Source organism: Thunnus thynnus, chromosome 10 (genome assembly GCF_963924715.1).
Source record: "Thunnus thynnus chromosome 10, fThuThy2.1, whole genome shotgun sequence".
Lineage (NCBI taxonomy): Eukaryota > Metazoa > Chordata > Actinopteri > Scombriformes > Scombridae > Thunnus > Thunnus thynnus.
This window is the reverse complement of record NC_089526.1, coordinates 21,000,503-21,026,956: the sequence shown is the minus strand read 5'-3', so window position 1 is coordinate 21,026,956 and position 26,454 is coordinate 21,000,503. Positions and strand designations below refer to the sequence as shown.

Genomic DNA, 26,454 nt, shown 5'->3' with positions numbered 1-26,454 from the left:
GTCAGAGCAGTAAAGATGGTCCAACACCTTTGTAAAGCCACTTGGATGTAAAACAGGTGAGAAGGCTAAAAGAATTAAAGCATCACAGCAAAACGTTCAACTCTACTTGAGACTTGACTGCCAGAGGACTTAACTTGACTTGATACTCAAAGGCAAAAATGTAATATTTTAATTATTGACCTGGTAAAATCCCAGAACATAAAGTAAATAAGTAATACGGCAATAGGCAGGCTTTGCATGGCTGCGAATATTCAAATTTTGCATTGCATTTATTTTGCATTTTGCCTTTGCATTGAAAGAACCCAAATAAAGTAAAACACACTATTACACAGCTTTAAAAGGAACGTGTTCAAATGTTCTGAGACCTTAAACACTTGTGAGCGACTCGCAATTCGCTTATGAGACTTGATTCGAACCTTGCTTTGTCAAGACTTAAAAACAGCTCTGGTTGCAGCCAGTCTGTGCAGTAGTGCAACAGAAATTATTCCATGTTGAGTCATCATCTGGATTTAGGCAGAAGCACGGTGGGCCAAAACAGACAATAAAGCGACTAATTCTAACCATATTTGTGTGCTTTTAATGTCATCTCATCTGTCAGCGCATTTAATGAGATTAGGGTTTAATTTGAAATAGGCTTATAGTTTGCTTTATTTTATTGAAGACACAAGCATTTCAGCAATAATGTCATTAATGTTATTTACTTTAAAATTTATATTTTGACATTTCTGTCATGGGACTGGTGTTTATGTACACAGGATTGTTCAATGAATAGAATACAATCACTGCATAAATCACATCTGTATGCTGGAACAGACCTACCAAGCTTGGATCTGCATATTTTATATACTGTATATGGTGATAATCCTGTGAGAACAACTACCCTTTGATCAAGTGACGGACTGATCTCCATTCAAGCAGGACCAGACTTATATAATTCCATACATTCAAGTCCATCTCGCGGTCATCTAATTAATGTGCTGGTCCCTAGGTGATTCCCCATGTTCATGGGCCATGCCATGCAAGCCAGAGATGCTAATGTAGCCCCAATATCACTCTGAAACTTTGCCAGAAGATGGCAGATAATGTTCTCTCGAGGTCTAGTACTATATAACGTCAGGGGGTCATGTTGCTGCTGAGAAAAAACACCATCCTTTCAGACTGCACACAACACAAACACACATCTGGAGTCCCTCCACCTTCCTTTCCTTCTGCTCTGCCCTGTCCTTAGTCAACTCGCCTTTTATAGGCATTAGTTCTATTTTTAACCCAGAGCAACACCTGGAGCTGGTCTAGATGATCTCTCCTATCTCTGAGGGTTTGATGGAAGAGCAGATTCATCACATTCACTGGGGCTTTTCCAGGTCCCCAGTGTTGGCGAATAAAGAAAGCTGCAAAGAAAGCATGTTTGCAGAGTTGAAACCACCCTCGGTTTGGAGTAGTTTTTCTCCTAAGCCACTGGGGCCACTTGGACAGTAAAGTTCTGTTAAGAGAGATGTTAGATTGTTTCAGAGTTGGCGGTACAGTAAACAAAATGGACAAAGAATGTAGTTTCATTCGTGTTGTGAGTTTTGAAGTTGAAACCGTACCGTGTACTCCCTGAAAATTGCCCTGGGTAACCCCTGCAGCATTTTCTTACTGACTGCACTCATTTCATTCACCAAACAGCAGCTCCAGGTATCAGGAGTTGATGGTGTGCTGTCTGAAATCTTACTTCTTTATTTTTTTGCCTTACCATATATGTTGTTGTGCTACAAATACTGATCGTACTGGCATTGATCACACTCACAAATGAGTATGTAATACTTTTAATACTGTACAGCAGCAGAAGGAAACCCTAGGCTTTCTTCAGTGTTTCTTATGTGAGTGTAACCCCTATTAAACAGCAACCAGGGACTGCCTGTGATGAACAACCAGCTGATACAAATCATCAAAACAACATCATCAAAAGACAAATACTAGTAAGAAAAATACTAGTCAGAAAAATTAAGTCATAAGAAGAAATATATCACATTCTGTTATTGCAACAACCAGATAAGTGACCAACTGATTTACACACTAACAATAAGAAAATGCAGGTATGTACATATGTAAACTCATCATGTGCACAACCTCCATAGAAAATACAAATCAATATACATCAGTAATACCCATCTGTATTCATAAAAAAACAGGACAAGAACAATTCATCATTTAAACCCTTACGATACTCTGTAAATGGTGTATCTAATAGGCCTCTCTTTGGAGAAGGTTCCTCTCCCTGTCTCCACCTCTCAACAGAGGCCTAACAGCCTCAATATCCATGAACCTACAAACTCCATGGCCAGCAGAATAAAAGCGTCTGGCTACAGGAGACCTCTCATCCCTATTTCTGATGCTACTCTTATGCTCAAAGATCCTCCTAATTCTCAATTCCCTTTTCGTCTTGCCCACATAGAAAAACCCACAAGGACATTTCAATGGTAGACTACATGTGTGGTCCTACATGTGATTCTACCCCTGACTTTCATTTTCCTGCCCATGTGGGGATGTAAAAAAATGGTCCTCTTTGATCATGGCATTACAATTCACACGGTTTGAACAAGGAAAATTTCCCGGGGAAAGAGAGAGAGAAAGAGAGCTTAAAAAATGTGTAGGCCTAACATACGTGTCTGCCCCTCAAATTACTTGATTGCTCAGTAGCGAATATGGGAGGGTTAACAAATTCTCGGTCAACAATGGGGTCACTAGACAGAATATCCCACTGTTTTCTGACAACAATTTTAACCAACTGAGAAACAGGTGGTAGTAGTCAAGTCGGCAGCCATTACACTCTAAAGACATTTGAGTTGAGCCAGTTCTCTTGATCGATCACAGAAGTATCTGTACTTCTCACTTGAGCTTCTGATTCCACATTCTGTTCGTTTTCACTGCTCAAACCTCCTGAGACAAACACACTGAGTTCATATTCTTCAAACATGGCCAAATCTCAGCATGAGGCAGCCAATAGAAGAGTCGTTTACCATGTTTTGTCCTCTAAGCTTGTAAAAATTGGAATATCAGTCTTCACTTTGCATATTTTTACTTACTTTACCTTACAAAAAGGACAGTGGACACTTGTTTTAGCATACCTGTTTAGAATAGTTTTTGCAGCTCTCTAATTTCACTGATGCTACAGTACGAAGCACATTGCAGTATGCACTGTAAGGGCTGCGACATGTACCTTTTTAAAATTCACATTTACTGAGCACACAATCAAAGAGCCGTTCAGTGAGATAGTAAGACATCCTACTGATGTATTTCTCTCAAGGCCAGAAATACTCCCATATGATATAAGGAGATTAGTTATGGAAATTTAGTAGGAGACAGCATTGTGTCAAATGGCCCACAGAGAATACATGAGCAATGCCTTTTCCTTTTTTTATGTTTTGAATTGACTTGAATAAACTCAAATTTGAGTGCACTACATTTCATTGTTCTGACTGAGTCTCCATTTTCAAGTGAATGAAACAAACGAGCATCTGCCGAAGCTGAAACCTAAAAAGAGAACATTTGGTAAAGCTATGGGTCTCAGTCCAAATTGGGTCAAATTAGGCCTGCCTGATAAGGTTAGCAGTCGCTTTCCAGTATTCAAAAACAATTTTGAACTAGAAAAGTTTAGAACAACCCTCCTTCCCTGTGATAACATAGAGGTTAAAGCATTTTAACTTTTCTTATCTCCTCCTCCAGACAACTGGAGCTGCATTCCCCTGACGCCAGGCACACCGTGGTGCTGCGGTGCCCAGATCAACCATCTGCCCTGGCCTGGTTCTCTGCCATGCACTCTGTCACATTCACTCTGGCACAGGTCTGTCTTTGATTTCATTGATTTTACAGGTAATTATCATCCTCATGCGACTATTAGAGTGAGATATTTCAGTGATTACGTACAGTGGCTACTATTCAGCTTCTCAGAGCTGCTTTAAATCTAATGTGTTCTGAACAATCGTATATATACTAAAAATTGTCATCCCACCACAGCGGGCGCTGGCAGAAGTCATCCAGAACACAGCCAGGACAGGGGTTGCTGGCAGCAAAGAGATACGACACCTGGGATGGCTGGCAGGGAAGGTAGGTAGGAGTTTGTGTGTGTGTGTGTGTGTGTGTGTGTGTGTGCTCAGTGCTTCTAATTTTAATGGGGTGCCTTCTGTCTTTATGTGCTCCTGCACTCTACTCTAGTTCTAGCTTTGAGAAGACCAAGTTGAGTTTTAGAACTTGAAAGCGAGGACATTTTTATCAAGTGAGGACATTTTACCTGGCAAACTACTGTTTAATTGTAAATACTTTTAGGGCTCTTTTGTGTGAAACTTATAGATGACACGATATTTGCTTGTTTTATAAGATGTGGGTTTTATTTTAGACATAAGTTTGAAGGTTTTGTTTCATTTGTATTTTGTTACTTAATTGCTCATTTCCAGATTTACTCTTAATGGTCTTGTTTTTAGGTTTGTCACTTATGATCAGTTAATCAATTGCATTTACATTGTCATGCTAATGGCACAGCTCTAGGCGTGACAGTGTCGGTTGGTATAGCTCCACCACTTTGGTCCAGACTGAAATAACTCCACAATGCAAAGGTGGACTGTTATGAAATATTGTAACGACATCCATAGCTTCCAGAGGATGAATCATCATGGCATTGGTGATCTCCTGACTTTTCCTCTAGCACCACCATAAGCATCCTATTTGTGTTTTTGAGTGACATTTCTTGACAACTATTGGGTGAATTGCCATTAAATTTGATAGTGAATAGTGAGTTTGTGTCAAAAGTGTTTTCAACTGTTCCGAGCTGCTGGGTGAAAAGCTGGCTGTCATCGAGAGAAGCGAGACCAGATAATCGTTCAAATTGGGACACACTATTGAACAATCTTTCCTCCGAGATATTCATGACGCTGCACTCATTTGTACTTTAATAAAAAAGTGACGGAAGTAATTGTGTGACAAAATGAAAAAAGAGAGCTTTTTCATTCTGTCACACAATTACTGACAGAATGAATTTAAATATGTCTTTCATATGTTGTCTGCTGTTACCTGTCAGACTGTGCATGGCCAAGAGACATCATGCATAAGATCAGACACTGGATTTAGGTTCACTTGAGGATAAGGGTCGGGGCTGGCACTATGTCATTGAGGGTCCTCACAAGTATAGAATTACATCTGTGTGTGTGTATATGTGTGTGTGCGTGTGCGCGTGCACCTTTACACATGTGTGCATACATCTTTGAAATTCACACAAGCAAGAACACACACAGCTAAAGCTTCACTCTATTTCATACACAGACACACACCTGTACACACACACACACATACCTGTCTAGTATAGTCCTCATGAATTTGCCAATATTTGATCCTTAAAATGCAGTACAATACTGTTACTTAGCAACATATTCTCATTATGTTAAACAGCTGACCCTTGACCCTCTTAATCCCACGATATGATTGGCTGAGGCAGAACTTCAAAGAGCAGCTTAGGATTCCATGGCTGGGCTGCAGATAAGCTCTCATAATGAGAATAGTTATGGAGCATTGTAAAATGAAATACAGGGCTGTGTGTGCGTGTGTATCTGTGTGCTCTAAGTTAAGAGATTAACAGTGTGTGTGTATGTGTGTATGAAAAGCGATGAGGTTTGCTTAATAGGAGGGATGGGTGGGCGAGGGGGCACAGCAAAGCAAATATGTAGAAAGTGTATCTGCACCTGCACACCAGCCACCTTTATTTTTAGCTAATTTCCCACCAGGTACACAATATAGAGCATCCATGTAACTGCCTTATAACAGCCCACATTAGTTTCTCCCTTCAATAAGATCTTGAGAGTGAAAGAATAAGATAAATAATGTTTGCATAGCCAGCCACCCATGGATTATGTTGAGAGGTGGCTTTTACATATTTAACACACACACACACACACATACTATTCCTCCCTTTGACATAACATTAGTCGCATAAAACAACTCGCTGCTGCACATCCATTGATATCTCTGATAAAATACCTGCTTCCACCTAAGGAAGATTTTAGTGTTGGTGACAAATAGAGGAGAGCAATCCTGCAGCGTCAAAGTAATGGAGGTTGTGCTTTATTCAAATTCAAATTGAGCAGCTTTGCAGGATTGATTAATGGCTTGAAGGATCCACTGCAATTAGATTAGAATCCAAGTAATCACTTATTAAATTCATTCATCAACTAAATTCAAACTTTTACTGGGTACACTATCACAATAATTTGCATATGTTTGATATAATTATAGAAATTCATACTTAAGACTCATTTGCGGCCACTGGTGAGACTCAGTAAGCAATTTTAATATATTACTTTAAGCAGTGTTAATTTATGTACTAAACAAAACAGTGAAATAATCTATTGACAAAAATTCAGACAGTTAAATAGCTGAATACAGCAGTCACCCCATGACCTGCACAGGATACATTAAGTGGGTACAGAAAATAGATGCATGGATACAGCCGTGTCATTGTTTGTTTGTTTGTTTGTTTGTTTGTTTGTTTGTTTGTGCTGCAGACAGAGAGTGAGAAGGAGTGCTGGAGGCCAGTGCTGGTGGTGGTGACAGAGAAAGACCTGCTGCTGTACGACAGTGTACCACGAGGCAAGGAGGCCTGGCAGAGCCCGGCACACACTTATCCACTACTAGCAACACGGTAGGTCCACATTTAAATCCACAGAAGTCACAAACACAGTTATTGCACTTCAAAATATTAAAGATACATTGTTCCATTGTCATGTTATAGTATGAAAAATAAGTCATAGCTTGATGTTAAAACCAACACACACGTTGTATATCTATAGATAATTGATATTACTAAATACCATTGCACTGCTGTGGTCCAGACTTGAATATCTTGACACATTTTGAATGGATTGCCATAATGTTTGGTACAGACATTCATGTTCCCCTCTGGATGAATTTTAATTACTTTCTCTCTCACTATCTCTCAACTTTTCATTTAGCACCATTGTCAGGTCAAATTTTTTTTTCAATACTTTGGTTTATGAGCAAATGCCTGCAGAACTAATGACAATCCCCATCAGCCTCAGCTGCACTTTGTGTTGTGCTGATTTGCTTGTCAGCAAATGTGAGCATTGCTAACACACTAATCTAAGATGGAGAACTTGGTAAACGTCATGCCTGCTAGACATCAGCATGTTCACATTGTCACTGTGAGGATGTTTGCAAGGCTTTAGCCATCTTACAGAATTGTTTACCGTGACTATAGACTTACAGTCTTGTTGAAGTAACTCTTGCACAGCTTGTGATGTGTCTTTTGTAACTTGCAGCTTAGTCCTTGATAATAGTTTTGACCACCAGTTTTTATGAAAGTCAGTTCAAGATGTGATGAACTGTTTGATAGGAAAATACCACAGTGAGGAAAAAATATCCTCATAACAAGAAAGTGTTAGTTAGAAAGTTTCTCAAGTTTTTCTTTTCATACAGCAAGACAATAATTTCTATTGTAGTATGGCAACTGTAATTTAAATATTCTACACTATATGACAGTGTATGTGTTTCTCCAGTCTGGTCCACTCTGGCCCTGACCGAGGCTCACCTCACTCTGGCACGGAGCTGTTCTTTGCCACTCGGACCGGCACACGCCTCGGCATCGAGACATACCTCTTCCGAGCTGAGACCACCAAGGATCTGTCCCTGTGGACTCGACATATAGTCAACGGGTGTCACGCTTCAGCTGAGATGATCAAGGAAGTCACTACAAGTGAGTCCAGATACATTACACATAAACATGCGGATTCACTATCACAGCTTTAAAATGGATAAAGACATGTAGAAACAAACACACTCTGACACTATAAACTGTGACAGGAACACTCAAACATGTAGCTGACAGATAAAAGCACGTGTATGGAGTCAACTGAGCTGCACAGGTCACTGTGCTGGATTCTGTGATGCCTCCTCGACGTGTTCAGGCGTGCTGCAGCAAAACATATCCTGAGAGATTTAAGAGGCTGCAAGGGTAAGTACTGCCTGAGGTCTTGCAAGCCTAAAATAACGTCTAAATCCAGCGTATAAAGCCAAATTTATACATACGCACATACTGCACAAGCTCTCACGTCCACTCGTACACTGAGATAGAAGAGGGGTTGTGATATAATATGACAGCCATATGGAAGACGCGGACAAAGCACTTGCTATTTATGGAAAGGAATGCTATTCGTGTATGTGTGTGTGTGTGTGTGTGTGTGTGTGTGTGTGTGTGTGTGCGTATAATGTTTGGCATTGCATATTGGCTGTCCAGGGAATTCCAGCAGAATACCCCCCTCTCCGTCTTTGCTTCCCTTTCTCTCCAAGCACAAAATGTCCTGGGAACTGCATTTTTCCCCTGGGTCCCCCTCCTCTCCCCATCTATAAAAACACTGTGCCAAATTAAGTTTCACTTCAGACTCCACTCATATACGAAACGGAGTGTATCCAGCAGCCAATGATGCAGGGTGTCAACTCCATACCCCCTCTTTCTCACTGCTGTTTCCACATCGTTTGGCGCCACCAAACTCTCGTTAAAACTCTTCGAAATCGTCTCCGCAACCATTGATCCAGGTGTAAATGTTACGCTGTGATGAGCATAGCAAGGCTTCGTTCACGTCTGTAGGGCTCGGTTTGAATTAAACACTATCTAAGGTGTGTGATAATCAGATTTTGTATGTCATGGTTGTTAGCAGGAAAATGTGAATGTTAAAAGGACATCTTATTGAATGCCATGACAAAACGCTGTCTAGACTGAAACAAGCTGCTCAGTATTGACATGGTGTAGCTTTTGAGGCACTGTCACAGTAGGATCAACAGATAAAGTTTATACCTCTGTTTATTGATTTTTTTTTTTTTTTTTTAAATTCATTTTTTTTTGTGGCCACTTAGGGACAGCGGAAACAAGCTGTAAACACAACACTGACGTATTTTCACTTTTTAAGTTTTTATGTTGATATGGCAAACTTTCCAGCATACACTTGCTTATTTACATATCCAGCAGATACAGAGCACAAGAGACGTTTTTAGGTGTAGGTGTGCTGGAGGGGTGTCAAAGATAAGGAAGAAATATTTTGTAGTTAGTTACGGTCACACAATGTACTTTTTAAAGACCGTCACTGACATCCAATTCGTACATTTTGCTGTTAAAAAAATCCCTCTGCTCACTCTGTACTACCTGATGCTGAGAGTCTATAGGGAGTCTGTAGAGGGGCACTCATTGGGGCTGACGCTCCCTGTCATATCATGAACTGTGCTTGCTGGCTGCTGCTTGTTTTGCAACCCTGCAGTTAATTTGCTCACATCATTGTGAAAGAGTCACGTATGAGTTACCAGGTTACTTATTTTCCATGTAAACATCATAATATGATCCACAGCAGGATAAGACCCATAACCAGGATATGATTAATATGTGCACAGGTGCGTCCTCAACTCCAGTCACGTAGTAATCAGTAAGTCAGTAGGTTTAACTAAAGGATAGCTTATAATTATAAATGATTACACCCTGAAAGCTGAAACAGAGTAAGGATTTACAGATCAGGACCAATAAATCCAGGCATTTTGATTAATAGTTATTGGCTATAAATCCAATAATCCATTAATACTCTGACCACACAGCATTGTCAGTAAGTGACCAAAAAAAAGCCAAAAATATATAAAAACAGCAGTCAGTAGTAGGAAGCAGAAGTGAACCAGTTACACAAAAACACCAGAACAGATACTAAATGAACCTTAGTCTGCTGTTTGATGCTGAACGGATAGTGTGCAGTGAGTTTTCAGAGTTTTTCCTGCTAGTATGTCTGGAAGTGATGAGAGTGGGAGAATGAATCAAAACTGTAAAACTAAAACAACAAGCTGACAGATGCTGACAGGCTCGATAAAGCCCTGTAGTTTTTCTGTTGGTCCATCAGTACGAGCGACACCTTTCATGTTGTCATTTGATTCATTGTTAATATAAGAATATTTATCACAGCATCTTTAAATTTATAATTCTGATTTAGGATACATGTCAGTGACACAGGCCAAAAGAATGATCAAAGATGAGAATTGTTTTGAAACCCTATTGCTCACTATTGAATTTCTGCCTGAAATAGATCCCATAACTTTCCTGAAACAGATTGATGTTAGCACCGAGCCCTCGGTTTCTTGTTGTGGAAGTAGGAAAGTAATTTACACTTGCCCGAGGAGGAGTGTGATAATGCATACCAAAGTGCATTCGCTCATTTTTCAGCACTGCCACTTGAGGAGTCATTGCGCTGACCTTGTCAGCTTTTCATCTGTGTTACATTCTGATAAATCACTGTGATGGTTTATTCACTGTCATGGCTCATGATAAAGATTTGCTCTGAAGATAGATTAACTCTCAATCACTCACCGGGCAGCAGGTCATTCTTGGAGGGATTTTAAAGGGGACACTTGGCCTGCTGTCGTTTATGTTATTATTATGTCTAAGGTGGCTTAAACTTCAGAGGTCATATTGATATTTTCAGCAATTAGCTCGATAAGGTCCTGCATATCATACAGTCATAATGTCAAGGTTTGAACCTTGCTTATGTTTACTGCATATCTATTTTTCTGTTTTGATTATCTGTCTTCACTGCAGTATTAACCAATTTAACAAAAATCAATAATCTGACAGCCCTGTGCAGTGTTTCATGAGGTAGAGGTTTATTCTGTTCAAAAACCAAAGTGTCAAAACATCAAGTCAGGGTTTAGGCTGAGCTAAGCTAACCAGCAACTCGAAAACACCAGACCAAATCCTGTGGTTAGACTGTTTTCTCATCAGCTATTTCCGAGGTCAAGAAAGAACTTTGAGCTACAGATTCAACACATAATTTTATGATCAGTTTCAGATGTATCTGCCATTAATTCCACTTCACTTGATTCCTGTATTAGCACAGGCTTGTCGTTAATGTTGTTGTCAAAGGTGACAGCTGTATAACATGTTAGATTGTTTTAGAGGTTGACTGGGACCTCCTTAATGAACGGGTAAACAGCATAATGCCTTGTGGCACTCTTTTATCACAGTGGTTGTGGAAAATTAACATAATTAACCTGCTGTGACACCTAAAATGTAGTGCCATGGGATGCAGTTTAAAAACATTAAGTACTTTACCTGCTGCTAATGTCATTTACAAGCTCAAAACATGACAGTGAAAACTGAGTTCCTGTCCCATAATAACCTTTTAGCAATTCCACTTGTCGTTCGGGTAACCGAATTAGTGCCTCCCTCCTCTTTCATTGTCTCTCTCCTTCCCTCATTCATTTCATTTCCTCTCTCTGTCTCTCATCCCGTCAGAGTTATTACTCTCTGCCCTTCTCAACCTCCTTCTGTCTTTTCCACTCACCGTCAGGCTGATAGAAGGGCTTTTGTTGCAGCCTGAAAAGCCTCTTTCTCTGTGTGTTTGTGTGTGTGCTTGTGTGTGTGCGTGTGCGTGTGTGTGTGTGTGTGTGTGTGTGTGTGTGTGTGTGTGTGTGTGTATGTGTGTGCTCTGGTGGGAAACCCTGCTTGCCCCACAGATCAAGGTTAGATAGAAGAGTAGAGTTTCACTTTTAATTTTCGCTCATGAACACAACAAAGACAACGCACTCTTTGCTTCATTTACAACTGTTATGCCATTAGGGAGACATTTGTCTCGCCAAATTGTTTACACATCATTAGAATAAGAGTTGTAAGATTCATTTTTCATCATGACAGGGTGGTCTTCAGGGTTCGAGGGATATTATACTGCATATTTAGCGGTGTGTATTTGTTTTTCTGTTTGATTCAGTTTCCCTCCTATCAACATTACTTCCTGAAGTTGTAATCAACACACCAGTGTTGTTTTAGTGTGTTTGATAAGGAGAGGCAGGATTAATATTCCACACTGCTCCTGGCACAAAACTGACATTAGCACTTCCTATGTACTGTACTACTCCCAACACCCCACCTGACCAAAGTGGTTTGACGATACTGTTGCTTCTGTGGTGTTGCAATTTAAAAATATGCTGAATATTTTCCAATAGATTAGAAGTACAAGAATGTAATGCAGTAGTTTTTCACATTATATAAGCAGGGGTTAGACAAGATAAGGTAAAGAAAAAAGACCTTCAAGAAAACAAAATCAGCAGAAACACTGCTACAAAAGTTATATTTGTTTGCATGACAATTAACAGTATTTGTCAATCCATAATATTCAGTCCAATTTGAGAGATACTGAAACAAATGAACATCTCTGTGATTTTACAAAGAAAGTTTAGTCACAAACACTTCTGTTAATAAATATGTATTATTATTTTATAGCAAATATCTATACAGTTACATTTGGCTCAGCACTCTGAGTAGCAACAAGGATTCAGTTTCAAGAACTAATCCACTTTAATACACATTCATGAACATTACATCTTAGTTAAATCAGCCCTAACAAAAGCTTAGTACTTGAAGAAGAAGTGTGAGATGGTGGAGGAGGAAGTGCAGCAGCATACAGTAGTTGGTATTGGCGTATCAGTAGGTAAATAGTGAAACGGAAACATGTGGTTATAATGGCCACACTAAACACCTGCATGAATGTGATTGGACATTACTAGTCAGCTGGTAGTCAAGCAGCCAATTAAAGATGGTGAAGGATGAATGAAGAAACTGATGCAGTATTTCATGAGGCAGAAGGAAAATACACTGATCTTGTAAAACATTCAAAACTCTGGTTGAGAAAACAACCATGAGGTACATTTAGTGAATGTTCTCAAGCTTTTTATTATATCACATGATCTTCATTAGCATATGGAGTTTGCCCAGTTATCATGGAATCAGGAAATATGCTTAATTGCTCTCTTGCTGAACGGAAGATAAGAAGATTGATACCATTCTCATGTTTGTATGGTAAATATGTGTTTAATCTGTACAAAACCAAAGTGTAAAAACGTTCAGCTCCATTTACAAATATCAGACTACCCTCTTGACATCATTTTTAAAATTGCAGTTTCATTTTACCAGTGCACCTGCAATTTGGGCTCTGACGAATTTGCCTCTTTGACACCCTGTTGGTTGTCTCATTTTGCTTTGAAAACTTTCATATTAAAGTGCTAATTACCATACCTCCTTTACAGCTGACTAAATGTTGCTAATTGGCAATCAAACTAATTTGACCCACCTTTGTAGTGGTGTTTATGATTGGGGGTAACTTATTTCAACGCAAGAACATTCGTGTTAGTTAGTGATGAAATTGTTAGATTTTCATACATTGTTAAACTGTGCGGAACACAATAAAGCACCAAAAATTCCAGTCACAGAAAATCAAAATCAATTCAGCATGCATTTCTAAGACTTGATAGCATTACTGTGCAGCACAAACCATCCATCTGCCACTCTGTGCAGGGTAAATTAAACTATTTGCAAAATCTGTTTGACCATAGGCCTGGTGTGTGTGTTACTGTGTACACATTTGCCAACCTTGGTTTCATAATCGCCTTTAGATAAAGAGCCGAACGAGGAAGGGATTTAGGTGTGTATGGGGCGATTAGCGAGGTTTGACTGACAACACGGTTAAGTAGTCAAAGAATCAGCCTGTTGATAGTCGGACAAAAGAGGCTGAGGCAGGCCACAGAGAGCGACAGCACACACATATAACACACACACACGCATAGGTATTCTGTAGCCCTCAGGAAGACAAGACACACAAATATGCATCTCCATCTCTCTTTCTCATGCAAGCTAGAAAATACATTCTCACTGTCATATGTACACATATGCAAACACACAAACCGCTCCCTGTAGGTGCCATACACACACACACACATCCTGTTCAGGCTGTCAGCAAACAATGGAAAGATAACAACTCTCTTCTCACTTGCTGTCTCTTTGTCACACAAACACTCTGCTCGGTAGATCAGATGTCGTCAAGAGAGAAGAGCTTATGCTGTAAATGAAGTTTTCAGAGTGCGGCCTTCATGTCTGCCGAGAGGGAGGGATCTCTGCTGTCAAGACACTGAAAAATAAGAATAAATGCAGCTATATCACACTGTGTGGAGATGAGACGGGTCTGTCATGAAAGCAGAGGAAAGTGATGTGTAAATTGGGAGAGTAGATAAAGATAGTACACTTAGCTTTCAGCCCAGACACACGCTGTGAAAAGAGATGAGAGCGGGAGTGAAAGTAATGGGAAATATTGTTGAACGGATAAATGACACTGCGCTTTCAGCAGGATGGTCTCCATGTGAAGAGAGTAGTCTGCCGCTGAAATGTGGTAAAGTGTAATGTGTAATAGACATAGGACACACGAGTGGGAACAGAAGGGCCCTTTTGATAGATAACTAATGTATTAACAGTTGCTCTCAGTTGTCACAGCAGCAGAAAAGATACAAGACAACTGAACACAACAGAATGGTACAATGTGTTTTAACAAGGAGAGCATGAAACTACACACCGTTGCTTAGCTAAAACTAATGCTGTGTTAATAACCCTCAATCATATAAATGAGGTGGAAAAAATATTAGAAAAACCTTTCAATATAATACAATTCTACAGCACCACAAACAGACTCCAAAACAGATATAATGTTGAATTAAAACAGTTTCAAGAAAAACTATATTAAAACCTTCATCAAAGTAAGATTTGTGGGATTGCTGCTAGCTAGGTAAAGCTAATAAACTAGCAACTGAGAGTAAATGCTTCCTGAGCAGTAAGAGTCAAGAATATGATAGTTATGAACAATAGATGATAACAGTAATTAACACCAACTGTACCAATCATTATTCTCTCTGAAACTGAAGAAAGGTCAACTGATGTTTTAAAGGAATATTTGGACATTTTGGAAAAATTCACTTGTTCAATTTCTTGCTGAGAGTTAGATGATCAATGCCAATTTCACACCTGTTCAGTAAATATGTAGCATTAGACAACAAGTATCTCTGACCAAGTAATTTGATTAGACAAGAGGCATCTCATGAATGCTGATATAGAGGACAACAGCACTGGGACTTTTAACTATACATGTGTCACTCCGTTTTACAGTTGTTCTAATAACTGTTAATTACATTAACGGTTGTTATTTAGCTTAGATTGTAACAAACTTTGCACCACAAAGATGAACATATTTCCACAAATTTGATTTTAATTATGAATCGTCATCAGAAGAGGACAAATGGGAGGAGAGAAGCCTAGATACTTCAGTGCAAACCTCCAGGCGTGCTCATATGACATCATCCGACCTAGACAAGTTTGAGAAGAGCAAAAATGAAGCTAACAAACAACATGGTCTTTGAACTGCTTTCAGACTTGGCTAAGTCTCAAAAATGTAAACCTCAACATTCAGTCCATTAAGAAGACAGAGCTGAATACAGTTGAGGCAGTTTTATGGATCCATCCGGGCAACTAAAGGGGTGCTCAACAGCATTAGCAGCTACCTTGGGCTTCGGCCTGGTTTAAATCATTATGTCAACGAGCCACTGGTTAGCCGTTCATGGAATTTAATGCAGGACCCAGAATTCACATCAGCTAATAATGTTTTTTAAGGTGTTGTAAAAGAGATTAGAAGGGCAGGAAAAGAAAGAACAACACACGACCCCCCAATTTCACCTGAACACCAGCATCTTAAAATATTCTGTAACACTAAGTCCAGACATTCCAAAAGGTTTACTGAAAAAGGTCTGGTATGATATTCAGTTGCACTTCGGACGCGGAGGCAAATAGGGGAATCATTCATCCTAAAACATGACAAGAATGGAGCAAAGTATTTCACCAAGACATTTAACAAAGGAAAAAAACCACTGGAGAGAGACAGAGAAAATCTGAGGGGTGCTATGTTTGAAGAATGGGGAAATCTTCTCTGCCAGGTAGCATCTCTTGAAAAATTCCTGAGCAAAGTTCTGCCTGGTGCAAAAGCCCTCTGTCTGCAGCCCAGGAGGGTAACAGCTCTGACAGACAGCGTCTGGTATACCGCTGTTCCCCTGGGAGTAAACCAGCTGTCACAGATGTTACCCAGGATGTGCAAAGAGACAGGGAGACACACGTCTTACACCAACCACAGCCTGAGAGCCACTGCCATACAGAAACTGTCTGATGCAGGACTCGAGGCGAAGGAGATCATGGCAGTGAAGAAAGAAGAAACTGAAGATACTTGTTTGTCTTGCAAGTCTGAAAGCTCACTAAAAAGTTACTGGAGACCATCTATGGAGATCAGGAAACGATGGAGCAATGTACTGTCTGATCAAGCTGTTAACTCATTGGAGTCACACACCACCAAAGCGGCTGTCAACAGACTCTTATTTCACTGGTTGCACAATAAATGGAAACATACAGATAAATGTACATGATACAAAGTAGCTTGCCTGTGGTAACATGTAGACCTACACAAATTAGCAAGCTAATGTGCAGGAAAATGTTTTATGTGTTGCTTGGCAGCAGTCCAGTCGTGGAACTATTTGTGTTGGTGGAGGCAAATAAATGATTAAATAATCAAACCGATCATAATATCTTGTCACTTATTACTGTTAAGTAATAAATGACGCTTGTAGAACTGTTGTATAAAAGCAATATCACACTCAAGGTGGTGCTAAATATCAGCACAGCTGTTATTTGGTCGTAGGTATGAGGCACAGGCCAAGTGCCGAGTGCCGAAAGTAATCATATTATTCAGTACAACAGCACTCCCTCTCATGTGATACTGCTTAAGTGACTCCCTGGAGTTTCCACTTATTGCCTGGCAACTGAACCCAGTAAAGAAATAGTCTGGCAATTGTCATTTTTACACTTCAGTTTTTGTACAGATTAAACAAACAAATTATACCGACTTAATTAAGTAGCTTAGAGGTGCTGATAGGTGGACTTTGTGACCTTTGGACAGAGCCAGGCTAGCTGTTGTCCCCTGTTTCTACTCTTTATGCTAAGCTAAGCTAACCGTCTCCTGGCTGTAGCTTCATCTCTACCATGTAGACGTGAGATGTGAGTTGTTTACATGGTGTAGGATTGGTTTAGTGTTAATGCCCTTTTTGGCACCGTTTTTTCAGCTCATATTTTCTCTTGTTGTTGAATATTCCCAGAAGCAGACTGATCTGTCTCAGGCTTTTCCAACCATATGATCACAGCATGTCACTAAATCAGCTGAAAAATAAATTGCATCAACTTTATTCATCTTTTTATATATTAATATAGTTATAATATAGTTTAATTTAGTTATAGAAACATCCCATTCACATGAATGAGAAAGTGTGTCCAAATTTTTGTCTGGAACTGTACATAAGACATTAATCATATAGAATGGCCCTGTCCTTCCAAGTCACATATTATTTCTTAGGTAGTTTGGTACACACAGTTCATCTTTGGAGCACTGGAAAGCACAGCCTGTAGGGCTCATACATTGTAATTTTTTCAATTTCAACAGAGACCACTCAGATTAAATATTTTTCCCACATTTGGACAGCAGTTTGAATTGAATGAAAGTGACCTAATGTGGTGTGACATTTTCTCAAGAAATCTGAGACATTTTTAAACAGCTAACATAATCCAAACAATGTCAGTTGATAATATCCCTTTTCACTCGTAATTAAACTGAGTTTAAATGTTATTCTTTTTGCCTTTAGGAATATATTAATAACTGTCCCTGTAAGTTTTTTTTTTTTGCTTCACTGATGGAAAAAATGATATCCAATATCAAGCTTACTTTACTGTGGACATGTACAATCCACAATAAATATAACCAGTTCATACCCATTCTCAGGGGTTTCAGAAAGCCTTCTGGGAAATGAAGCAAGATATAAACTGGAGTACACGTATATCAGACAGGCAGTGGGAAAGTGGTACAACTGAAAGTAAATTACAGTACTTCATCACAAAATAACTCCTGAAAAAAAATCAACTTCACACATCTGAGGAGGCTTTCTACAAACAGGGATTAATAGATTTTTTAAGTCCACAATATGCAATTAAAAGTATACTGTTATTTACACAAACAAGTGTGATTAATAGCCTAACTTTGGCCTCTCAGTGTAATTAATTACTCTTTAATGTACGTAGCAGGACAAGGATTCACATTCTGATTTGCACTTTAGCTCCTATTTCTGTTATGCACACATTATTAATACATGGAAATATGGATTTGAACAGGAGGATTTGTTCATGAGCATCTTGTTAGAAAACAATACAAAATGAAGCTCTACAGTCAAATAGATTAGAGCAGTGGTTTTGAAACTTCTTCTTATCAAGGATCCCTAAACTAACACAAATTAGACCACAGACCCCCATCTGGTAAGCTTTTTGCTTTTAGATGTTTTATTATGGAAAATGTATGAAACCCATGACCAAAATAATCACACATTCTGTAATTATATTGAAAATAAATGATTACCCTTTTTGCTGGGGATCCCCTGGAACACTCTCAAGCACCCCTGGGTGTCCCTGGACCCCACCTTAGTTTTCACACTGCATATTCTTAGCCCAGGACTATCCTTAGCCCTGGGCTAAGAGTTGACCCTGGGATAACTTAGCCCCTTTTCACACACACATTGTTAACCCAGGGTTAACCTAAACCAAGGGCTATATGATTCACACTTTACTTCTACTAGCTCTGGGTTAAATGTCCGTTGGCACACATGACTAATGTTTACATTATAGAATGACACATGACTAATCCACAACTTTATCCCTGTTTCACACTAGCAACTTCGGGGCAAACCTTGCTCCGGAGCAGGGCCAGCAAGCCCCAGGCTAAAGTTGGGGTTAGCCCACTTTGGAATGTGGCAGGATTGTGCCAGTGTGAAAGCTTTCTTAGGCTGGGGCTAACAGCTTTCTTAGCCTGGGGCGAACAGCTCCATTAGCCTGGGACTAAGAAGGTTTCTAAGAATGCTTTTAGCCCTGGGCTAAGTGCAGTGTAAAAATCCCTTTCGAGAACCACTGGATTAGAGAAATGTATTAGCTTGAATTCTGTCTTTCTATCTTTCAGGTTGTCTTTACCGGGGTCAGGAGTGCCGGCTGGTGATTCACTACGAACAGGGTTTCTCTGTGTTGGCTGAACCCAAACTTGGAGATGGGGAGAATGGGGAGGAGAGAGGAACTCACACTCCTACCAGACCACGAGTACTCCTCTCCTACCCCTACGAAAAACTAAAGATGTCCTCAGATGATGGAGTTCGTATGCTCTTCCTTGACTTTGGAGGGAAAGAGGGGGAGATTGTGAGTGTCTTCTTACTTCAAGCATTATGTTTTGACACAGACAATGCAACAAGACATGTTACCCAGCCACCTAGCACTGACAGAAACTCAATTGGCCTGTGTTTTGTCCTCCATGATCATGATCCGCTTAATTCAAACAGGGTGAAAAATCAGTTTCTGCTGACAGAAAAACATTCACCTGACAAAATTGTAACTTTATTAAAAACAACTGTTGGTGATGTACAGTCTTGGATCCATTTTATCTATCTATTTATCTATCTATTGTGTACAACTGGGTGAAGACAGATGATGTTTATGACAATGACAATGACAATATTGAAGCCTTTTTTGTTCAGCTACAATAGAAGAAACATCACTTGAGTGACAAGCTAATGTTACTAAGGCAGTAACATTTTTACAAAAGCAACAAACAGCCTCACCATTATCCACAATTTTCACACTTATCACATTGAATCCACAGTGCTTCCACATATTTATTCTTAGATGGTTTGGGTACACACAATGCATTTTTGGAGCACTGGAAAGCACAGCGTGTAGTGCTCACACATTGTGAATTTTGAATATGAGCACAGACCACTCAGATGAAATATTTTTAAATATCTTAACATAATCCAAACAATTTCCGTTGATAATATCCCTTTTCATCTGTGGTTAAACTGAGAAATGTTTTTCTTTTTGCCTTTAGAAATACATTAATAACTGTCCTTTTAAATTTTTTTGCTTTACTGTTGGAAACAACAAAATCCAATATCAAGCTTACTTTACTGTGGTCATGTACAATCCACAATAAATAGAACAAGTTCATGTGAAGCAAAATATAAACTGGAGTACAAGTATATCAGACAGGCAGGGGGAAAGTGGTCCAACAGAAAGTAAATTACAGCACTTTATCACTGAAATAAAATGAACTTCACACGTCTGTAGGTCTTACATGGTAAGAGCTTTGAGAGTGGAGTTTCCTTAAAAAAAAAAAAAACTGTCACATACTGTAAGAGTTTTAATCTGTTTACACTGCTCAGCAACTCACTGTGGGGCCACCCTCAAAGTAATCAGGACCAGTTATATTCAGCCCCTACTATCCAATATGTGTGGAATTTTTGTATTAAAAATTTCAGTTTTTAATCTCTTAGATCTCATTTGACAACAGATGATGAATATTATGTGGTTGTCAGGAGGAGGAGCTCGAGTAGCTCTTTTATAACAGTCACATGGCACTTATACAAACAGCTTTTACCCAGAAAAACAGCATTGATGTTCCATCATTCATAAAGCCATAGCACTGTGATTTACTGTATGATGGGAAATAAAGTGACATTTAAAACTAAAATATTTACTCTCTAGGTTTATGGGATTTAGAAACATAGAAACACATTTTATCTGAACGCCACAATCTGTAGGTATAACAGTCCATATACAGCTCTGTTTAAAACCTCTGTCAGATACATTCATTTTTGACTGCCCAGTTTATGCTGAAGGCAAATAAGCAAAGACTTGGGAGCTTTGATTCAAACCCCTCTGTTGGCTACCTTAGCAGGATAGATTTTGGATTCTGTAGCATTTCCGAATCCCAGCACAGTTAAAGACAAGGCTTTATAAAAAATCCCAAGGCACTTATGGATGTGGCTGATGGCTCATTAGCTCAACATTTGAAAGTGGAATCAGCCGGGTCTATTTTTTCAGAGTGTTGAATATACTGTCATTATTTGGCAGGAACTATGTATGTCTAAATTTGTCTCAGTCACAACAGTTGACAGTTTATCTCCCCAACACAGAGTCTGTTTTAGTTTCTAGAGCTTAGTCCGAACCAAACCATTGATCGTGGCTTGGAAAGCTAAATATTATATGCACCAAGGCGCTATGGTTTAACAGCAGGGCGAAGAAAATAACAATACTAAGGGTGTATATGCAAGCAGCTTTTTGAGGTTGCAATTAGGCACAGCAGTGCTTTGATCTAAATGCTAGCATCAGCATGCAAATAGTAAGAATGCTAACCTGATGATTTAAAGCAAATACACTAACCATGTTTATAGCTTAGCATGTTAGCATGCTAACATTTGCTTATTAGCACTCAACTTAAAGTACAGCTGACGATGATGGTAATGTCATTAGCATGCAGGCGTTTGGTCATAAAACAAAAGATTTAGACGTGATGATGATTTATCCTGACTTGGGCATGACTGTCTGTACCAAATTTCATAAATTTCCGATAGTTGTCAAGACATTTTCCTCAAAATCATAAATGTCAACCTCATGGTGGCGCTAGGGGAAAAGTCAGGGGATCACCAAAGTCATTAGGATTCATACTCTGGCCTCCATGGATGTCTGTACCAAACATTGCCACCCCAAGAGCCACGTCGCTAGCATAAGTTATCCCCAACTGACTTTTTGGATACATAAGACTTTTGTTGCCCAGTTGTAATGTGTAGATATACTCATATTTCATTGCACAGTTTACTGGAGAAGTAGCAGTAGTCACTAAAAGTTCCTCAGTGTTTCATCTGACAGACCAAACAGTAGTTTAAGTGTGAATTTATAGGTTCAATCTCCCTATAGGTCTTAGAAACAGGATGTGAGTCATTGCGCCGGTAAAATCACTGTTGATTCAGGCTATGAAAAGAGCTTTGTTCAAAATGATGTGGTGTTTGTGTGTATACAGTGCTTAGCTCCAGCTTGGACTGTCTAATCCTTGCCTCATGGGGAACTGTTGACTATGGAGTTAGGTTTGAATATATTTTTATGGTTTTATGTGTCTTATAAACCCCCTTTCTTTTACTTCCCTACTGTGCCTCCTTCCCTCTTTGTCATCCTTTCAGCCTTAATGAATTCTCAGATCTTTTAATCATATTCTTTCCTCTTTATCCCTGTCATGTTATCCAATATTCTGTCTTTTAATTCTTTTGTTTTCTCATCCTCCTCCAGCAACTGGACCTCCACTCGTGTCCGAAGCCAATTGTCTTCATCCTCCACTCCTTCCTCTCTGCTAAGATCTCCCGCCTGGGTCTGGTAGCCTGACAGCCTCTCTGAAGGGACATTTCACCTGCTTTGAAAACAGAAATCCACCGTGTTTCTCCACCTCTCTGCAGGCCGCATGCAGTGCACCTCGTTAAACTCCTATAGCGGGGGACCCAAGCTGAGCGAATGTAGCCTCTCTCTGAAAACTACTCCAACTCCAAGTTAAAGAAACACTGGAGAAACCAATCCAGATTGGTTTTGCTTTGAGTGGAATGTGCTCTTGATGGACAGGTTTTTTAGGTTTTAAACCTTCCCTTTTAAGGGCTGCGATGACTTAAGTGTTGACTAAGGAACCACAGAAGAAAACATGGACTGTCACTGGACTTGAAGCAGAGGGATGGTATGATGTATATAGAGAAGGACACACTGAAAGAAACAGATTGGGCATTACTGTCACGTCCAGGGTTGGAAAGACTGGATACGTGCAGCAGGGGTTGAGATGAATTCACTTTTAATTCAATCAAAATGTAATGGCAAACTGCCTTCCATTTACCAATTATATAATTTATTCACCATCAGCTCTGAAAGGACACTCTGTATTTAACTCTGTCATTTTTCTTCACCAAAAACTTTAAACATTTGTCTTTGTTAGTGTCCCCTTGAGATGTCTTGTTAGTTATGTCACTATTCATCATTGAAACTGGGAGGCCCGACTGGCCGCACAGTTTCCCACAATGTGACAGCTGACTCAAATTCAAAATGTCACAGTATTTCTTTAACAGGTTGCATACAGTAACCATGTTGTGGTCATAGTATTTCAGTGTGCAACTGAGTTGACAGTGATCCAATGTCAGCTCTCATGTCTTGAATCATGAAAAACATTGGCATCATTTACATCATTTATAACTTACTCAACCATTCTATTTTTTGTTGTCACATTTGTTTTTCTGATGCATTTAACTTCCACAGTAAAACTTAAAATACATGCAAGTTCATGATTAGGATATCAATAGGTATTAATAATACCACAACTAAATGATGAGATAATATTAAGGATACTTTGGTTAACATGTTTTGGATAATTTTAAGAAATAATTGAAGATTTATTACATACATCAATACATTTATTTGTTTTCTTGTTGAGAGGGAGATGAGAAAATCGATACCGCTATCATATTTGTTAAATATAAGGCTACTGCCAGTAGCTGGTTAGCTTAGCATAAAGACTGGAATGGGGGGAAAAGCTAGTCTGACTCTGTTTGAACCTGTTAACAATCAACAGTCATCGTTAATAATTCATTAAATGCAAAACGTGTTTTTTTTCTCAGTTTAAGTTTACTTTAACAATATTTACTGCACAATCCCAACAAATTAGGTATGTGAAACATAAAATAATGAAGCACAAATAATTTAAACAAACAAAATAATAAAATGACAAGACTGTTACTTGAAATTAATGCTCTTTTCTGCCTGTCCTTATTCAACAAATGGCCAAAGGAAACAAAATCCTACTGACCAGCACCTCTTAAGCTCATTAATTAACAAGTTATATCTTCTTAGTTGAATCGGTACAAAAACTAAAGTGTACAACAAAAAATATTTAAAAAACAGCCAGGATATGTTGACAGCGCTAATTCCAAGAATTTGCTGCTCCTAGACAAGAAATAGTACGGCACGTAGCTGCCTGTGAAATGACAAATTGTCATTTTTACACTTTATTTTTTGTCCAGCTACCAGCTGTAGACTTATATTTAATGGATAGATGTGAGAGTGATTTTGATCTTCTCACCTAATTCTCAGCAAGAAATCAAAGTGTATTTCCTAAAATGTCAAAATCTCCAGTCTGCTCAGACATGATGATGCTGTTCACTCCTTCCTCCTTCATTTCAGGGAGGAGAGTGACTGTTCATGCTTTTAAGCCTGATTTACCAACTGAAATCCTTCTAAATACACATTGAATAACTGAGGATGCTAAACTAACAAACTGAAGTCATGTTCTGCCCCATCAAGCTAACATCTGCCAAAAATACATCTAATATTCAAATTGAAAACTGCCACATGAACTAATGATGCCACAATTACCCAATGAAGTATTATTCATCTATCAATACACAGTAGCAAGATAGCCATCATATTAGTCTTCAGTTCTGCTTCAATCCTGCAGCAGCCAGTGCAGGTCTTTTTGTCTTGGATGTTACAGTATGCAGCATTAAATCTGTGCGCTGCACTGTCTCTGACATGGCCAGCTGCCAGGTCTTTCCTTGTGCCTTCAGATGACTGAGAGGAAAACAAAAAATTGAATTTTGAAAGAAATAAATCACAGGATGAGCATGGAGCAATGATGTGACTACTGTGATGGCTACATTTCGTTATGAGCACAGATTCTCAGCCAGCAGTAATTTTGTGTTTTCTCTCTTTTTCATACACACGTTTTCAATGACCATTTACATACACAGTGACACTGTAAACAATGATTTACACATTGTAATCATACCACACTGTAGAGGAAATATCATCTGTTTTGTTGTTACTAAAAGATAGTGGCAGCATTGTAACACTTATGTTAAGCGACAAATCCAGCACTTACTGATAACCTCAAGTGGAGAAAAGCTCTGTGAGTAAAGGCTGCTTTGATATGTAGAATACTCCGATGCCTTCGGCAGCTACTGTACTGTCACTCAGAATGATAAAGCTTAGTTTTGAACTCAAACGGTGCACATAAATCATGTATTTAACAAAAGTGACAAGATGAGTTTGTCTTTATTGTCTTCACTTGTGATTTATTAATTTCCTATTCTATGAGCTGGGGAAAATTTTGCTTTCAGTTCAATCGCATTAAAGTGTGCATGACATCTGTAAATTGTTTGCTAATTATATTGATGATTCTTAATTATTTTTAATATGATACTATTATTGGAGGGTAGGATATTCAGATTCACAACAAGAACATTTTTTTTAAATTTTGCGGACAGTTGAGATGAAAGGTGGTATACTAATTTACTGTGGTTTAGCGACTGTTCAGCTTGATTTGGGAAATTTTTTCACATGTCATGCATGTGTCTTCAGCCAAAGAACTTGAAGGTAATTGAGTTGCTCAACACAATCGTAACTCTTGACATTGTTTACTTGGCTCCTAGGTAATGAGCTGGCAACCTCTCTCTCTCTCACACACACACACACACACACAGACATACACGGATGGATGGACACATTCATGTTTTTAAGGGTAAGGAGTTTAACCCTCAAACACCGTCATTACTCTTGACATTGTTTACCATTTGACATTGTTTACCAGCATATTTCCGTCCTCTCTGTGTTTATCACTGTTCCCCTTCTGTTCAGGCTTTTAGTGAATCAAGTCAGACTCTCAACGGGGCGCTAAACGTCTGCAGATAGCAACTGTTGCATAATATGAAAGCAAAGCACAAAGAAATCTCTCCAGGTCAACTTTCCCACGGGGACAGGTAGAAAGCAATGTTGGCCTACCGAGACTGTTAATGTGTCGATCTTAAGACTGAAAACACACACACAAATGGACCCACACTGTTACTGTTGCACACATACACACACACACAGATTCACTCTCCCTAATAATCAGCTTTCCCAGATAGCAAGAAAGGGGGCCATATTGACTCAGACTGTCAGCTTTTCATTTTGAGAGGCTGGATGAGAGCCAGATCAATTAGCAATCAGCCAAAATTGCGTGTGTCAAGTGTGTGAGTGTGTGTCTACATGTGTGTGAGCTAATAAATACCCAATCATGTGCGCACAGTGGATACTTCTCTCAGTGACATGCAAATCCATTAGTTTTTTGTTTGTGTGTGTTTGTGTGTGTGAAGGGGCCCTGAATGAAAAGCTTTTCTCTTGGCTCAGTCTCTTGTTGCATTCCTCCCCTGTGGCAAGTCCTCACATGTTTTTTGGACTTCCTCTGTGTGTGTATATGTTTGCATGTGGTTGCATGCAAGTGTATTGCTATGTATGTATGCTTTAATTTGGGGAAGGGAGAGAATGGGGTGGGCAAAGCAGAAAAAGGATGGTGGGAAAAGTATGCAGCAAAAGGAGAGGCTAACAGGTCCAACTTCAGCTGAGCACACATTTCAGGATGATTTGTTTTAAACCATTTTCCAAGCGTTAATTTTCCTTCAAACCCGAACAGTACATACACACTTTAAGGGCAGTTAATGACACACATTTCCCATACAATAAGTCTGTTTTCTGGGTTCATATACCTTTTCAAAAGTCATGCGTGTTTTTGCTCAGGAGTTATCTCATTGTCTGTCTATTTATCCTCCAAAGTAAGCATATTTATACAGTTAGAAAATGAGGAAGAAAGAGGGACAGACAGACAGAGCTTG

At 39.2% G+C, this 26,454-nt stretch overlaps 1 protein-coding gene across 1 annotated transcript in view; it reads left to right on the top strand.

Annotated features, from left to right (window-relative positions):
- The window catches only part of sntb1 (syntrophin, basic 1), a 49,995-nt gene extending 25,149 nt beyond the window's left edge, over positions 1-24,846 (top strand). The window contains exons 3-8 of the mRNA XM_067602068.1: positions 3,706-3,823; positions 3,997-4,086; positions 6,531-6,667; positions 7,542-7,738; positions 18,918-19,147; positions 22,067-24,846. Of these exons, the coding sequence (XP_067458169.1) occupies positions 3,706-3,823; positions 3,997-4,086; positions 6,531-6,667; positions 7,542-7,738; positions 18,918-19,147; positions 22,067-22,159 (865 nt within the window). The 3' untranslated portion in view covers positions 22,160-24,846. The remainder of the gene's footprint in view (positions 1-3,705; positions 3,824-3,996; positions 4,087-6,530; positions 6,668-7,541; positions 7,739-18,917; positions 19,148-22,066) is intronic.
- The last annotated feature ends 1,608 nt before the right edge of the window (positions 24,847-26,454 follow it).